Raw genomic sequence first — 17,750 nt, 5'->3', positions numbered from 1 at the left:
CTGCCATTCCCTCCCAAGAGATGGTTTTACCTATCTCAGGCTTTCCCTGGCACTACACACCCACCATGGGAGAGCCAGAGGGCAGGAGCCACAGCAGCTGCTGGCTAATTCTGTGTCAGAGAGCCTCAGAGAGCTGCACAACACAGCCCACAATGCACAGAAACATGGAAAGGCAGTGAGCCTTTTGTGTCAGTTATTTCTATAATGATCAAAGACTGTACTTCTATTTTTGGCCTGTAAGCATGTGATGAAAGCTCAAAAATCACCACAAAATCTTTTCTGTAAGGCAGACAGCAGGACAAAGCAGGAAAGATAGCCACAAACTAAATAAACATTAAAGACAAAATGAAGATCTTTCACACCCTAGAGAAGCCAACTGTAAAACAAGAGGTGCCACACTGTGGTCCAAACCTCTTTCATTAACTCACTGGGAGGAAGGTGAGTTCTTTGGTAAGAAAAGCAGCACAATGTGCATAATTCAGCTCCTTATCAAACAATTCCCTGCTTTGAAACAGCTGTTGTGAGAATATGGAACTACAGTGGCCACAACCTAAGGGATCACAGCCATTCCTCTCTGCCCAGCCTAAGAGCACCTTCTGTACAAACTGTTAGATCCAGACAGCTCATAAACAGCAACTGCTCAGCTACCTCAAACCATGCTCTTGCACGTTGTCATGTTCTACTAGTTTTATTATCACATAGGGCAAAAATAAAACAATACTAGAAACATCAAAAGGCCTTGAAAGTGCTGAAGGAGACACAAACATTTTACTCTCAGACATGTTACAACTACATGAATACTTCCCAAGTGCTATAGTTCAAATAAAAATATATTCATACAAATTTAAAAAAAATACAGTTTATATACACACAAGACGGAATTAGCTTACATCATTTCGTAACAAAAAACAGTGCAAAAAAAACCCCCAAAAAACAAATGGAAAGGTAAGTTGCTACCATTGGAATGGTTCACAGTAATTAATAATTCAAAACTGCATAATTAACACTGCACAGGAAACCACAAGGCAAGGGAGAAGGCCCCAGACTAAGCCCCTAACCTTGCCAATAGAACTAACCCAAGTTCTGGGTTATTTTTCCCTTAGTGTTGCTCTGTTAAAACATTACAGGCACCTATGTTAAAAATTAAGTTTCTCGGTAAAGCACTAAGCTACTAGAGCCAGGGTAGAAGCAGTCAGTGTGTTGTAAGAAAGGAATGAAGTAACTGAAGTGTGAGAACAAGACTGACTCAATACAAGGCCCCTGGCATCAATCCTCATCAGAAGGGAAGTGCTACATCTCCAAATGTCAGGTGAACTTGAAATTCCTTTTCTGCAGGCTACAGAGCAGTAACTCTATGCTGAAATTTCCCTTTAAAGCAGCTGACAGGGTCACCCACCATCCTCACTGAAAACTTCTTTACTGAAAGAATGAAAGGGTGTTTTCCAGCTAAAATATTTGAATAAGATGCCCAGGCAGAGCAGACAGTTCTGCCAACAGGTTGAAGGCAAGGTGCCCTCAGATGGGGAAGCATCTGGTGCCCTTGTCATGGGGAGACACAAGACATTCTTGACAGGTGCTTTAACACTACAGGATTCCCAATTCCACATGAGTGACGTGAAATCCCACAAAAACAGGATTCCTGTGATTCGTAATACCCAGAAGCACAAATCCTTTGAATGAAAGGTAGCCTAACACCAGCATATTTCAAACCTAGAGTCCAGCTTCAGGGAGTGCAAATGGGTGCTGGAAGTTTCCTGGGATAGCTCAGTGTAAGACCAGAGCTCAGGGAACACAGGCATTTTAGACAACGCCTGCAGAGACTATCCAGACAGAACAAACATCCTTACTCAAAGGGAAGGAACTCACAAATCAAGAGTAGTAGCTGATGCCAACTCCTATGCTCTAAGGAAACAGAGAAAATCAACAAAGTCTGCCCTTCTGTCCCAATTCCCACCTAGCCAGGTCCAGGCAGACAACAGGTTAACTGGAGGGCTCAGAGGCTGTGTAGAAGCTTTTCTGGAACACATTCCCCATGTAACTTGTCCCAGTCTCTTGGCTGAGGGAATGCTCTGTGCTTTATCAAGCCAATCAGCTCTGCAGTCCCTGAGGCACAGCACTGGCTTCCCACTGAGGGTTATCTGCACTGAGAACTCAGGAGGGCAGGTGCCTGCTGGAACAATGCAGGTGCTGGCCAGGATGGTACCTGCTAAAGCACTGAACTGGCTGCAACTGGTTCCCAAGTGCTGATTTTACCCTTACAGATTGCTGCAGTTGCAAACATTACCCCAAGCATTTTTAGAGCACAGACAGCCCCACTTATCATGTGCAGGAGATCCTGCCTTAGTCACCAGCACCAAGTACCCCTCCTCATGGCAGCCTGAAAGTACAGCAGCTCCTCTCATGACAGAGAGATAATTCAAGCCCAGAGACCATCAGGTCTATTTGCCTCCAGAAAGCAACACTTCTCCATGCTCTCAGGATGTGGAGCTCCCTGTTCTCTGACTCCAGCTGGAAAGGTGCCCCAGGCTCTCACTTTTTGAGAATTGCAAGGACAAAGTGCCTACAAATGCCAAGAAATGCAGGAATGTCAAAGTGGAATGCCACCAAGCGTATTAGAAGAGTCTCTTACAGGGAGATAATAGCAACAGCTAATAGGAAAGAGGTCACCCTTCTCTGAGATGCTTTGCAAATATATTAAATATTTATAAACCCAAAGAGTAACTGAAACAACCATTTTGAACTCCAAGTCTGCTGAGTTGCTCTCCAAAGTCATCTGCTGTCAAAAACATCACAGCTGAAACATTTCCTCATGAAAGAAGGAGAGAAAGTAAGAACAAATGAAGCCAGAGTGAAAAAACATGGGCAAAGGGGAACACTTGCAAAGACAGGTGTATTTCCAAAATGCTGCATTTTTAAATACTGCTTTTGCAAGAAACCATCCTCCAGAGCAGCTATTTGATACCTACAAACCTCAGTATCTCCTCTCAGGAACCCCCTTCTCACACAAATAAGGCAACAGTTGCAGGAACAAGGGAGGAAGAGGAAAAGGGAGTCATACAGGAGGAAGGGAAAATTGCTGCAGTTCTTTGCCCAAGACACAGTGGAGGCAAATGGTTCTTTTTTCCAACTCTTCAGAAAACCCCAAAACAAAACAGCAGAACACACAGTGTCAGGACAACATCCGATGGAAGGAGATAACTGGGGGACAGGGGAAGAAAACACCTGGATCAAGAGTTGTCAAACCAAGTGCCTAAGGCCAATCAACACCTCTGGGCTCAGGCAGCTCCTCTGGCTAGCAAGATGTTTTCCAGTTCCCCAGGCTTGATATGCATGTGAGAAGCCAAAAGGCAAGTCCTGGGCCTTGTGGTGTCCAAGCAGAATGCGAGCGAGTGGGCAGGCTTGGAGGAGGGAGGAAGCCACACTGACAGAGGGGCAGGGGCATCAAATGGTCTGATAGTGTTGTCTCAGTCTTGCCTGCAGGAACTCATGGGTCAGGTTGTGCCGAGTGATTATCCCAACAACCTTAACCAGGAAGAAAAGAGGAAGAAAAGATACAGGTCAGTATCAGAGATGTGCCACTAAGAAACATCCATAACAAAGTGGTTGTTCTTTTCAACACCCCAAAAAGAGGAAACCTGAAAGCAGTTCTTGACCAATGCTGAGTTAGAGAAGATTCAAGTTGAAATTTACAGAATCAAAGTCCCTTCCTCTCCCAACACTTACTCTCCAGGCAGGAATGCTGATTTAACTACACCTAAACAGCTTAACCATTGCTGTGGGGTCTGGCACCAGCAGGACCCCCTGCCTAGGAAGGGAAACCCTTTCCATGTCAGACGTAAAATCCTTTGGGAAGTAAAAACGGCAGTTGGAAGTAATAAAGCTGTGTTTTAGGGCTTCATTCAAGACATTTCTAGTATTCCACATGGTATGACTTCAGACAGCTCCTATCAGATACATTCAAGGAAGCTCTAAAGGCCAAAACAGAGAAATGGTTAAGACTAGCTAAGAGGAGACTGCAGGTGACACACTGGCAGGTGACAAAAGGAACCCTCTCCCAGCCTGCTGTGGAAGCACCCAAACCACACATTTCAGCTGATAGAACACCTAACTGATTTTACACGCAGAAAGAGTTCAGAATTAGCCTGTTCTCTAGTACTGCAAGAGCATCTTGTACTAAAATGGAACAAGCCAACATCTCATTTGCAACTCACAGGCGCTGCAGAGTAACTGTGGGGAACCCCAAGGCACAAAAAGCAGTTCTGCCTCACACAGGGCAGGCCAGGCTTATGGGAAACAGCTTCTCATTGTGGTTATAGGAGGTTGCTGACATCTACTGACTGCTCCTGAGCATTGTAGACAGCAGAGACAAGGACAGTGAGTCAAGCACAAACCATTTTAACACTCCTTTGCTTTGCTGCTCCTGTGAGTATGAACAGGATACAACTCCCTCCCTACAGAAAAACCTCCTGCCCCACCATATAGGAAATTTTGCTCTTGGCCTTGAATAAAGCTGTGAAAAGAAAGGCAAATTAGTGGCCTCTGATGAGCTCAAGGCCTCTCAACAGACACAAAAATTGGACAGCTTCTACAGGCTGCACACCTGGAGAGATGCACGCCCTGCTCTTTGCAGGTAAAGTGGAAGCAGGCTAGGACACAAAAGATGGCAACAAAGTAATCACAGTAATCAAGCCTTCAAGGCCCTAAAAAAAAAATAAATCACATTCTGAGCTCTTTAAAGCATTTCTGTTTGACGTTAAAAGAGACATTAATTGTCCCAAAGATGGAAAATCCTGCACAAACACAGTGGTTTCCTTGCTCAGCTATGACAAGACAAGGACTCACCTCTCCAACTGCATTCACAACCGGTAAATGCCTGAGTCCCATTGTCCTGAACAGGTTGAAGACTTGTGATACATGAGTATTTGGAGACACAGTAAAGGGTGATGGGTTCATGTACGGGGTGACGTCCTAAGAAAGAAAAACAATGATGTTATTTACAAGAGGCATTTTCACTGTCTCTGGGAATCACAAACAAGCAACTCCTACAAGTCCTCCAGGCACTGATGCCTGGACAGAGTATTTGAGTGTGATCATCTTCTATTTCTGCACAAATCTGACATTATTTTGGTTTGGTTTGTTGAGAAGTTAAACTAGGCAGGCAATGCCTTATTCTAGAGGTAAAGCACCAATGGACACTGTTACCTCATCAGGGGATTTCCACAGTCAGAGAAGGCTGAGTGCTTGAGGAGCACAGGATGTTGGACACTGAACCAAGGAGTGTATTAAACATGCTCTCAATGTTTTTTAAAGGCTTTTGGTTGTAAAGATGTACCAGGAGACACTGTCACACTGCAGTGCATATCTTACCACTATCATACGAGGGTTCAGCAATGTGAGGTCCAGATCATGGATGTCTGGATAGCGGGGATAATCCTCTGACATCTCTGCGTGGGACAGACGGGGCTGACTTGCACTCTGCAATTGAAAGAAACCCCACTGAACCCAGGTGTCACATTCCAGACAACACAGGGGCTGCAAGCAGCACAGCAAACCATGCCCTCTAATTGCTCCCTGAGATCTCCTGCTCCTCCCACACCCACACATCCGCCTTCTGCAGAGGTGCTGTTACCCAAACCTGTGCAGGCCTTTAGCTGACAGACACCACCTTCTGCAGAGGTGCTGTTACCCAAACCTGTGCAGGCCTTTAGCTGACAGACAACAGACCTGCTCCCCAGCCTCTGACAAATCCACACTCGATAGTGGAGGGCAGCAGCAAAGCAGCCTCATGGGAGCTGGGCCTCAGATACTCTCACTGATCTCAGTGACACAGCTGACATTGTTCTGCTAAGACCTGCACACACAGCAGTAAAAACACACAGTATATCCTGGTGGGTGCTCTGTTTGCATTTAGTATCTGCCCTCTATTCTCCAGTTCTGCATATCTTTATGTCGTATATTTGTATCATATATTCTCTGTAGCTTTATGCAACAAACAGGTGTGTTGGATTACTTCTTAAACCTTTTAAACCTTGGCTGTCCTTTTCCTGGGGATATTTTCAACCTCCTTTACTCTAAGAGCCGCAAGGGAGAATTCACATTACCTGTCTGCAACTTTTAAAACACATGCATTCCTTAAAGTGTAAAAACAGATATATTCTTTCTGGCAGCCCACAAATATTGTTCCCAACCTCTTCAGCTGAGAAGGCAGGGATGTCTGCTGCAATTCCTGAACAGGAAGACTCACCGACTGGCTCTCGGAGTAGCAAACCCCCCGGTCGAGAAGGGTGACCAGCTGTGAGCGCAAGATCAAGCCATGGAAGGTCAAGGGTCTGAAGCGTTCCTCCATGGTCCACTCCTCACTGGGAGACTGGTCAGGGTACAGGCTGGGGTAAGGAGTGTATCTGTGATGGATTAACACCACGTGTTACAAGCTTCATATACTCCAACTCTCAAAGAGCAGCTAGTTCAGCTCTTTGCAACCTTCTCCTGAACATTTCAGGGACTCTTGCTAGGGACAAGCAAGTCTTCACAAAAAAAAAAAAAAAAAAAAAAAAAAAAGAAGAGAGAGGGATCAAGGGCCATTAAGTGATCAGAGCAGCAGAACAGGACAGTCTCCTAACTCAATTTTCACTTGCTATTAAAGCAATTTTCAGTGCCAAATTACTCAGATTCTAATAAAAGCTGAAGCACCTGGCAAAATGTCAGGGTCAGGATTCCACTCACGAATGTCATAATTACCGACTTAGAAAATTATTCACTAGACTGGGTTTCTGCTTGGAAGTAACAGCAACACAAGCCTGGTTACTCAGCCTAGTTACCAGAAAGGTGGGATCAGTATCATGGCACCAGGTCCTTAGCTGGGACAAGTGAGCTTTCCAGAGCTCTCACATTTTTGCAGACAAGAGGACATTGATTTCTACAGAGATCTTTCCAGGTACTCCATCCTCTCCAGGAAATATGTCTGTATAGGCGCTTGAAGGAAATGTGAGAAGTTGGGACGTAATCAACCCACTTACCTGGGACTTGGTCATAGGTGTGAGCCACAGCACTGATTCCTCAGACTTGACAAATCACGTCTAAAACATGGATACCAGCACTGTTCCCGTGGCATATGGAATGACACAGAACCTTCTGTGTGTAACATTCTTTACAACACGTCTCAACACATGGAAAAACCCTGTTTCCATACGTTTGTGCCTACCAGGACCTCACCTTCTCTCCAGCATCTGTTGCAGCAGATCCTCCTTTTCAGGAGGCTCCTCTGTTGCTATGTGCTCGTCACACATGTTACGCAGCTCACTCGACGGGTAGGATTTCATGGACTGGCTGCGCTTGCGCTGCTCTCCAGCTCGGGTGAGGATGCTGGATTTCTGGACACAACAAACAATTTTCAGATACTCACTAAGCAAGCCAACAATTATCCAAGTGACTATGAACTACTAGATCATAGCTTTGTGCCACCACGTAACATGTTCATTAGCCACTGCTGCTGCAGGACTTGCAAGAATAGCAATAGGATTGTGCAATTCAGTAACAAATCCAAACATTTTCAAGTCTGTGTTAAACAGATTACTTTGTCCTCCTAACTTTTGCCTCTTACCATCATCCAGAGAATGTAATGAAATGGAGTTCTTAAAAATCTCGTATCACAGTAGGTGCTTATCTCTGACCTGCATTCTGCCCAAAAGCCTAAGTAACTAAAACAAAGCCCTCCTGTATTCAAAACAAAGCTCTCTACTCTTCAACCTATCAAACAAGCAACTCTTTACCTTGAACTTGATGTTGTTACTTATCAGCTGGTTTCCCTTCATGAACTCCCTCTCATTGCCCCGGTTCTCCGTCACCACAGGGAAGGCGTGATGGACAGTGGTGCGCAGGATGCTAACGAGGGACTGGATCCGCGTGTGTGGGTACACGTACGTCAGGTTGGGTTCCATGATGTCACTGGCTCGTAGTCTGAAGGAACAGAAATCCAAGATTGCTGCATGCATCACGCCAGTGACAGAAGGCTGGTGATGAACAAACATGGAAACAAACCAGTCCCTAAATGAGATCCTGAAGGAGTCTGCTGCAGTTAAGTTCTGCTAGCTCCTTTTCCCTGTGTGCTCATCTTCACTGTGGTATCGGCAGCGATGGCACACCTGATTTTTAATTTTTTTTTTTTTTTTAATAACAAAACTTTGTATGAGTGATGCAGTAGAGGAAAGGTAGAACGTTCTAAGTTTCTAAACACTAATGGGAGGAGACAACAGGTGGGAAGAAGATGACATTCCACAAGAAGCAAAGTCCAATGGAATGTCTTCACAAAGTTCTTGCTCAACCTCCCTAATCCACCCTGCAGCTATCCATCCATCCACCCTCTCAGAAAGGGCTTCAGCATCTCTTTCCTGCTGCAGGCCTGATGCACAACTCCTTTCACAGCAGCCCTCACAGCTGCTCCTCAGAGCAAACAGGTTTGCTGGAGATGAAGCATCATCCCCCTGCATTAAAACATTTCTGAGCACAAATCCCCACCACAAACTCTAACCCACAGCCTGGCCAAGAGGAGCAGCCTTACTTATCCATTTCCACCCCGGTTTCCCACTCCAGGAGAGGCACTCCTCGCAAGTTCACGTGGATGTCATAGATGCCTTTGTTGAAAAAGTCTCCTGTCCACTTGGCCACCTGCATAGCAAACACAAGGTCTACTGAGTTGCTGTTCCAAGTACAAGACTTCTTGGCTTATGACAGCCCTGAAAGTAAGAAAGATTCAAGGCCAGCACATGCTCGAGCAGTGTGCAGAAAGGCAGAGCTAAGGCCCTGCACTCACCATGAGGGTGATCATTATGGGGAGCCCATAGGTGATCTCGTTGGTGGACTCGATGAGGATGACGGTCAGGCTGATGGTCATGCGGACCACTCCTCCCAGGAACGCCGCCGCCCCGATCAGCGCAAAGGTTCCCGAGTAGATGTGATCCAGGCCAATGTAACTAGAGCAAAGCACAGAGCCCTCAGATTAGAAAAACCTGCCTGAGAGCTCGTGGGGCACCTGCAGCACATCCCTCACACGCACGCTTGATGCACCTTTTGAGGAGGTTGGCGACCAGGCGTCCGAAGGCAGCCCCACAAAGCAGTGATGGTACAAACAGACCACTGGGCACAGAGATCCCATATGTCCAGCAGGAGAGTAAGAAATAGAGAAGGAAGAACAGGGATAGGGTGACTGGGCTGAAAGTACCTGCAACACAAGAAGAATCATGACTAAAGGGGCACGGGTCTGTCCAAGATAGAGTCTTGCACCATCCACCCCTCAGCTCACAGCAGGCTCATCTCACAACAGCTACTGAGTCTCCCAGTCCAAACACACATGCAGACAATGAGTAAGTGAAAAGAGAGGAAAAGCAGGCCTTTCTTCTCATCAAGGAGACTTTCACCAGTTGTACTAGCACTCCTCCAGAGCCACGAAGGCCTGAAGATGCTCCTAGCCCTGTGGTGCTGCTCCAGGTTAAGATTAAGCTCTGAAGTTTAAGCATGGGATGAGACAGTCTCCTAACTACTCACCATCCTGGTGGAAGAGCTGCAGGATAGCTGACTCCTGAGGGTTGAAGAAGAGCGTGGCCATGTCATTGTACGTTTCATTTGGGCAAAAAAAAGTTTTGATGCTTGAATTTACATCCTCTGATATATCCTAATGCAGGACACAAAAGAGAAAAAGGGTTAAAATTCGCTGTCTCCTACATTAGCCTTTGGGCAGAATGGGAATAAGACTTCTGTTACTGTTAGCTAATCTTTGGGAAGTTCAAACCAAACATCAATAGCAGAGATGGGGCCTACAACATCAATGGGCTTCTTGATTCAGAGCCTGAGTTGCTTTATACAAAAGCACAATGTATTATTTCATTATTACCCTCAGCTCCTGCAACCCTCCATGAGCTCTCACTGCAGGTTTGTTACATGCTGCACGCAGTCAAAAGCTCGTTACATGCCTGTGCTTCTCTGCAGGGTGAACAATATGACAGGGAATACAATCTTCCCAAAGGAATCGCTCACCTGCAGGCTCAGGGTGTCATTGCCACTGTGCCTGCTGGAAGACATCTGCCGGCACTCCCCCAGAACCATGGAGGCTATGAAGACCACCACGGTGGTGCTCAATGACACGAGCAAACTCTCCAAGACTCTGAAAGACACAACATAAACCACATACTGAAGCCACTCTCAGCACTGTAACCTAGTTCCAGCTCTGCAAATGACTTTGGTAAGGCTGCAAGAAGCAGCAGTCACCATAGCTTAGCATCAGAACAAGGGACACTGCAAATCAAGTTGAATTATGACTTGGTTCCCAGGGATTGCCTTAGCTCCCCTTTTTAACTGCTTGCCCCAAAAAGAAGCTATTTCTGCCTAGAGAACACACAGCAGTCACATATGAAAAGCCCCAGGGTTCAGTAATGAGGCTATTCACATGGAAACAATGTTCTGTACATCCTTACAGGGTAAAAGGGTAGATAGGGCTGGGCAGGGTGATGCACAGTCTCTCAATCTCTTTTCTAACTGCTGAAATACACTTATTTTTCTTTTTAAACTTAGGCTTTGTGTTTAGGACCTGTCTAGAGCAAACAAACAGCTACTTTCAGAATAACACAGAAGTTCCCTCTCTAAATAGCACAGATATTGTGGATTTAATTAACCAACATGATTTTAAAAAGGGAGATCAGCTATTCCTTCCACATCAGTTTGGAGCAGGACACAAAAAAATCCTGCATGGAGACAAAGCTCTAGTTTGTTCAGCCTTTATGATAAAGAGCTCCTTCCACTGCCCTTATAAGAGAGATTGTAATTCTTTCTGTACCACCAAAGTCATCAAAAAATTACAGGAACTGTAACATTTGCTTTCTGGTGTTCACTTTTAAGTTCTATGGAGGCTTCATTTTGTGATTTTTAAAATAACCAGTCTGAGAATTCCTCCAATCCTACTCACAGGATCTTCTAGACTGATGCTTTTGCTCTGCTCTGTACAAACTCAAGAGAGCACGCCCACCTGACCAGCTTTGGCTTGGGATGCACATTGCGCATGCGGTACTTGGCAAGCCTCTTGTTCAGGCAGTTAAAGGTGGCTCCAAGAAGGCCTCCTACAATTCCCATCAGAATGAAGAAGCCCAAGTCCACAGCTGTCCAGAGGTGGCATTTCTTATCAGATTCAGGGCACTGTGCAGAAGAAGGGTAAAAAAAGAGCATTAGTAGTTTCTGTAATTTTGTACCAAAAAATCTTGTCTCCACAGCTAGAGATTTTGAGCAGCTAAGACCAAAGGGGAACAATTCTGTCTGAGGGTATCAATGTATTGCAGCTAAGTATCAAGCGCCCTCCACTGAAATACAAGCATGTGTCAAAGGAAACCTCCAAACTAACAGACAGAAGCACAGGACTAACAAGAGACTGGAGAGTAGGGAAGTAACAATAAATCTTACCTTAAACTCCCCAAAGTTCAGCAGCCCAGGGAGCTGGAAAGACCCCCAGCTTCCAAACTGAATCCCAGAGCGGAAAAAATTTAGGGTGAAGGTGGCAGCCATGGAACAGAAAAGCTGTGGAAGTAGAACAAAAAAAAAAAAAAAAAAAAAAAAACAAAGGGGAAGCAAAGGTTCCCAAAATTAAGATTGGCACAGTTAGTTCTTCCTTGAGACTTATGCCTGGGGAAAGGAACTGACGGTGCAAGGGATCAGACTGCAGAGAGCCCAGGCACTAAAGCCCTCTCTCCCAGGTACACTAAACTGGGAGTTTAGTACTCTGCTGTCTAGAGCTGTCCCACAGTTCCAGATAATACCAGGCTCATCTCTGTCCTTGATCTGAAGTAGTTCTGAACTACTGATAGAGCAGGCAACCTCCTTCCTGCCAAGAGAGCTCAGAAAGAGACAGGATAACCTGAACACCCTCATGGACGAGCCCTGCCAAGGGAAGCCCTCTTCTCAAGGAAGAGACACACAGAGAGTCAGAATCATCACTCACCACTTTCCATGTAAGTCCCTGGTTCCAGAAGGAGGAACCTTCTTCCAGACTAAAAAGAGTGCCTCCAATTGGGGCTCCAAAGGCAGCTGCAACCCCTGCAGCTGCTCCAGCAGATACAAAATCCCTTTTATCCCTGAAATGAAGAGAAAAACAACCTCAGTTTAGCAAATTAGAGCTCTGGAGATGCTTAAGTTCTGCAAAGTAAGAGCTGGTCCCCATTTATGGATCTATCCCAGGGATTCAGGAATGAGAGTTGGGAGCAAAGCTGGCCATGGCAGACACCGCCATTTATTCATTAAGCTGCAGCATTGTGCTCTTTCTGCAGATACCACAAACACAGAGCAGAATTTTGGTGACTACACAACTGCTTGGTGTGTGAGGAACCATCCCAAACCATGGACTCCAGCATCACTTGAAAGAATTACAGAGATGAAAGGGCAAGAATTTGTTCACATTCAGGAGAACTAGGCTCCTCTGTAGCATACCCTAATCATAAGGGGTGAGTAACTGAGCTTTCAACCATCCACATTAAAGGTTTGAAATGGGTAGAGATCTGCTGAGCAGCAGAAGAGAACATCTATGGATATGAAAACCAGAGCAGCTTGGAAGAGTGACGTCCTGATGTGTTTTGCTGCAGAATGAAACTGCAGGACTCTAGAAAGAAACGGATAAAACAACTGACTGGTTCACCCCAGCCCACCACCCTTCTCCCAAGGAAGTCTGCTCACTCCTCTTCCTCTCCCCTCCTCCACCTCCTGGGTACAGTACCTGTCACTGCGGAAATAGGGAAAGTTAAATTGGATCTTCCTCCAAGAGATGCTCTGGAACTACAAACAAAGTAAAGATTTAGAAACACAGTAGATGGAAACTTACTCTTACAAAGCAGTGGTGTGACCAGGACAGTGACTCAGGCCAGCACTAACCTGTGGCAAGCCCGCACCCACGACAGCACCACTGTGAATCATTGGACCCTCCTTCCCGACAAAAAGACCTGGAAAAACAGAGCTCATGAGGGAACACATTTTTCCCACTGCCACCCTCCCTTTCTGACAAAGCCAGAAGAGATCAGCTCACCACTCCCACACCATGGCACAGCTCTCTGTGCTGAGCCTGCAGCCCCTCACAAGGAGGTGCTGACCTCCTGCTCCCTCAACAACCCCAAATCTGTGAAGTCTTGCACAGATTCTGCACACCAAGCGGGTGGAATCATGGAAAAACAACTGTTAGAGGGACTCTGCACTCTCCAGGTTATTCTGCCCTGCTGCGTTCAGGCTGCTCCTGACAATGTGTCCTGGAACATTCTCAGGTCTCTCTCTTGGATTCTGCCCCGGAGTCACAGTAGCCCACTCAGAAAATCACCTGTTTCCCTGATAGTCCTGATCCTTCTGTTTATTGTCTACTCTATAAATGCACTCATGGCTCATGACTCTGCTCCAAATCACCAGAATTATTCTACTGGAAAGGCAGGGCCTTCTGTGCCCTATGTAAGCAGAGAAAGCATTTTTTCCCCTTCAGTGAGTCCTTCCCCCACCAAGATCCACACAGCAGAGCCCTCCTTACCTCCTGCCACGCTGAAGAGCACTCCTGTAGCTTTGCACACCACTGTCCGCAGACGCACAACCCCTGGAACCTTCACTCCATTGAGGTAGCACTTAATTTCAGGAATTCCCGACCCAGCTGCTACAGGCTGTGGAAAAGAAACACTGACACTATGGTGCACTGATTTCGTACCTGACCAACATCTCATCAGAGAGCAAGGGACCAAGAGACCCTGCTTAGCTAAATCAAATAGGACTGTGAAGATAGTTTGATGTTTTGGGGCAGAATGTGTTTTCCAGCAAGGATATTTCATATCAAGGACCCGTGTGAGAGGAAAGGAAGGTTGTGTAAGGAGCAGCAATGGACTGAAGTCTTACTTGGATCAGGACCAGAAGACTGGCAAGAAAAACAAAGGTCAGGTTGAACCCCAGCAGCTCCAACAAGGACAGTGCAAGGCAGCCTTTCTCAGTGCATTCCTCCACCGCTGCAGGGATGGTCAAGGAAAATAACATTCCCCACACCAGCACACAATCACTTGGTAATATCTGAGCCTCCCACTGGCATCAAGAGCCAAGCCTGTGCTTCCTAATCCAGTCAGAGCAGCTAACACAACCTGTCAGGAAGCCAGGCTTCCTTTTCAAAGCTCAACACTGAATTATGAAAAAGAGAAACCTCTCATTCCTTCAGTCTCTGCTTATGTACCCAATACTGGACACGTTTCTTGGTTTCAAGGGCTGAATTACATAAACAAGTTGAAAATTTGCTTAATCATGAACAACATGCCCAATGGCAGAATTGTGAGAGTCAGCTGTTTTGAGCAAAACATGGGAACAGAAAGGAAAAGGTCACTTGAGTCTAGCAAGGCCCAAGGTAAAAGATACAGCTTTGCACCACCTGAAACTTGAGCTGGGTAAAGAGCCGCACGAAGAAATCCACAAAGAGACCCACCTGGGAAAAAGAAGACAGAAATGTCATCAGGAATTTCTACATACAAATAATGAAGATCACCCTCTATTTAATCCTACCAGAAATATGTACACAGCGAAGAAGAGAAGATGAAGAAGACAAAACAAGCATCATTCAGAGTAAAGCAGCTTTGGAAACTCAGATTTCTTCCCTCTCTCTCACTGGGATAGATCCATCCTAGAATTATTCCTGACGAGATGCACTTCTGCATCTGATTAGTATCCATTAAAGTACTAATCTGGCTAATTTGGTGACTACACAACTGACACCCTCAACACACTTAAGGGTACAGAAGAAAACTGGTATTTAATTGAGGCATACAGTCAGCTGAGCTAATTTTCACAGTTCAGCCATAAACTGTCATCCTTTTTTATTAAGTTGTTTGCTTTGGACAAGTTTTTCTGTATGCAAAAGTAAAGGATTTGCCAGACTACTTTACAAAGAAAACCCAGCAAATTTTGAAAAAAAAAAAAGGCTTCCTGAAAAATAATCTATAACAACATGCTATAATTCCCAAAGACAACTCTAGCTACTAAGCTCTCATCACCATAAAGAGAATGCTTTCCCATCTTTACTCCTTAGCATTGACTTCTAAATTATTCCTGCTTAGTGTCGTGAATTTTCCTTGTTCCCCATACAGCATGATCCTTACCAGTCCTGTACAGACTCCAATAGCAAAAACCAGCACCCACTTCACTGCTTCGTATCTCTGGGCTTTCTGTTTGGAAAGAAGATTACAAAAACAAAGTAAAATAAAAGCAACACAGAAACAGGGATTTTCTGGAAGGAGGGCTTAGGCTACATAGCTCAACAGCCAGAGGGATAAATCAAAAGAAGACTGCAACTATAGCAAATTGAAAATAGGAAAGACTCAACATCTTGCTCACTTTAAACCTGAGCATCACAAGAGATGCTGGGAGTTATAATCTCCACTTTTTTTTTTTTTTTTTTTTTAATAGAGAAACCAGGAGAACACATAGAGTTTCTGTCAAAAAGAAGAAAAAACCATAAAACTTCCTGCAGTGGAGCATATTTAGAATCACAGAATGATCTGGGTTGGAAAGGACCTTAAAGCTCATCTCATTCCATCCCCCTGCCATGGACAGGAACACCTTCTCCTTCCAGGCTGGTCAAAGCCACATCCAAAAAGGCTTTGAACACTTCCAATCCACAGTTTCTCTGGACAATTTCCACGGTTTTAGCTTATGAAAGAACAAGGTCCTACCTTGTTGTCCATGCTCTCCAAAATTTCCAAGTATGGATCATTGATACAGCGATCATAATCCAAGCTCTGAAATGGCAAAAGGTCAATTTAGGAGAATCAGCTGCAACAGATTGCGAAAAAAAATATGTTTAGAAAACCTTGTTTAAGATTACAGAAGTCATTACTAGCCCCCCAAGCAGATTTTGCAAGCAATAGTAGGAGAAAATACTCCTGAAAACATCTTAATTTAAATATTTAGAGCATTCAGACCCTGAAAACCACAAAGTGAAAGAACAGAACAATTTCACTGCTCAAGCTGAGAGAGACAGTGAAACAAACAGAAGCACAACTGATTAATACATCCTTATGTTAGAGAAGACAAATTGTACAGTTCTAGACTTTAAGTGTCTCCACTTTGACAGTGCAGGAGATAACACCAGGTCTTTATAGTCACCTTCTCACTACAACAGGAACACTAGGTAGGAACTACTCTCCACATGAAGAGCACCAGTTCTTCAGTTTATCACAGCAGGGAGTTAACAGCAATAGTTTCTCAGTCACACTCACATAACTCCACTAGTTCTATCCACATCTTCACTTTCTCAAGCCAAGCAGTAACAGGCTGGGCTGCTGACACCCATACTGACAGCAACTGCTCCAAATACTTCAGGGCCACCAGACAGTGATGCAAAAAGCAAAAACCTCCTGTAAGCAGCAGAATCTGATATATGGGAACATCTGCTGTGAGCCAGCATGACAACATAGACAACTACTACAGCTTGTGACCAAGTAGCTACAAATGCTTTCTACAGTCACCAGAAAACAAGGCCACCAGAGCCTGTAAATCTCACACTGAAGAAGTGGGAAAACGCACCAGACTCTGAATATGAATCTTCTCAAGAGTCTGACTTGAGAGCAAGCATTCAACCTACTCACAGGGCTTTATCCCAGAAACATACAAAGATGAGGAACAGTTCTTTGCAAGCACAGCAACTCTTGGTATTTCTGCTGATGCCAACGCAGCCTAGTGCTCCACATTGAGTACATGCCCCGTTACAAACGCCAACAGATGAAAACCCGTCTGCAGTTCTTATCACGTTAGTATCAGGTTGTTGTTAGTTAATTCCCTACCTCATAGTCTTTGCGTGGAAGGATCTCATCTTCCTCTTCATGAGTTTCTCCTAGGATTGTCTGTAAAACAAATACAGGAAAGGAAAATCATGAAGGGAAAGAATGCACCTAAAACTGTTCATGAACACCGGTAGCAAAGCCAAAATTACAGAAGCTCTACACCATGGTTGCTAATTGAGAATGCGGATTACCAGACTACCACTTACATTGCAGTAACGCTAAAGGGGTCTTACCTTACAGCTTATCCCTCAGCCAGAACACACATCACTTCTATATAGCTCCTGACAGCAAAGCACTAACCCACACTCCCCTTTCCCTCACAGCAACAGGTTACAGGGGAGCACAGGACAGTTTTGAGAAGTGTACTCCCCAGTGTTGGAGCCAGAGAGAGCCCCTGCCAGCACCACCCCCCCTTCAGCTGCGAGGGACAACGGCTTCAGGGGCTGGGACACGGAGCCCAGACAAAGAATGCGGGGCAGGGAGAGCGCGGAGCCCCGGCACTGGCGGTGAAGTACCAGGCCCGGCAGCAAAACGGGCGGGAACGAGCTGTGGGGCCGGGACGAGCATCGGATAAGAGACTGGGCCAGGAGCAGCACCCTGAGGTGCCGACACCGGGCCCTGAGGCGCCGGGCCCAACACTACAGCACTGCTCACTGCCCGCCCTCAGGCGCTCCCCAGAGGTGGGTGGGGCCGGGCCGAGAAGGTGAAGGGGCTCCACCAGCACGCACGAGTCCCGGGGGGATTAGGGGGCGGCTGGGGGAGCGCGGGGCGGCGGCCGTACCAGCTCCTCGGGGGTGCGGCTCTCCCGCTCGCCGCAGCAGCAGCAGCAGCACAGCCCGGCTCCGCACCGCGCCATCTTCCGCCGCCGACCCCGCCCCGCGTCACCCCGGCGCCGGCCCCGCCCCGCCCGGCCGCGCCCCCGCGGAATGGCGG

General features: G+C 46.0%; 1 protein-coding gene across 3 annotated transcripts; it reads right to left on the bottom strand.

Annotated features, from left to right (window-relative positions):
* Positions 1 to 669: 669 nt before the first annotated feature.
* On the bottom strand, positions 670 to 17,698 carry CLCN6 (chloride voltage-gated channel 6). 3 transcript variants are annotated; one of them, XM_040084845.1, is made up of 23 exons: positions 17,599 to 17,698; positions 16,818 to 16,877; positions 15,708 to 15,773; positions 15,135 to 15,200; positions 14,398 to 14,464; positions 13,894 to 14,000; positions 13,538 to 13,664; positions 12,901 to 12,968; positions 12,746 to 12,804; positions 11,978 to 12,110; positions 11,443 to 11,556; positions 11,015 to 11,181; positions 10,030 to 10,156; positions 9,541 to 9,667; positions 9,064 to 9,217; positions 8,810 to 8,969; positions 8,558 to 8,664; positions 7,770 to 7,956; positions 7,213 to 7,370; positions 6,245 to 6,401; positions 5,368 to 5,475; positions 4,843 to 4,968; positions 670 to 3,522 (listed from the first exon to the last, which is right to left on the bottom strand). In XM_040084845.1, exons 1-23 carry the CDS (start codon positions 17,671 to 17,673, stop codon positions 3,442 to 3,444), a joined length of 2,601 nt encoding a protein of 866 aa, XP_039940779.1. In that variant the 5' UTR covers positions 17,674 to 17,698; the 3' UTR covers positions 670 to 3,441. The 3 variants fall into 3 exon arrangements, with proteins under 3 accessions (XP_039940779.1, XP_039940780.1, XP_039940781.1); XM_040084846.2 differs by lacking the exon at positions 17,599 to 17,698 and adding an exon at positions 17,051 to 17,092; XM_040084847.2 differs by lacking the exon at positions 17,599 to 17,698 and having other exon boundaries at positions 15,708 to 15,807.
* Positions 17,699 to 17,750: the final 52 nt, after the last annotated feature.

This window comes from Hirundo rustica, chromosome 22 (genome assembly GCF_015227805.2).
Source record: "Hirundo rustica isolate bHirRus1 chromosome 22, bHirRus1.pri.v3, whole genome shotgun sequence".
NCBI classification, from domain to species: domain Eukaryota; kingdom Metazoa; phylum Chordata; class Aves; order Passeriformes; family Hirundinidae; genus Hirundo; species Hirundo rustica.
Note: the sequence above shows the minus strand (reverse complement) of the source record. Positions and strands in the feature narration are given on the sequence as shown.

Bases quoted from the DNA above. Each gene is read 5' to 3' on its own strand.
- CLCN6 (XM_040084845.1), bottom strand. From the start codon at position 17,673: ATGGCGCGGTGCGGAGCCGGGCTGTGCTGCTGCTGCTGCTGCGGCGAG. The intron at 12,111-12,745 runs GTACTGTACCCA...TCTTCATTTCAG, and splicing joins CCCTATTTCCGCAGTGACAG to GGATAAAAGGGATTTTGTAT. The intron at 3,523-4,842 runs GTGAGTCCTTGT...TTCCTGGTTAAG, and splicing joins TTGTGAATGCAGTTGGAGAG to GTTGTTGGGATAATCACTCG.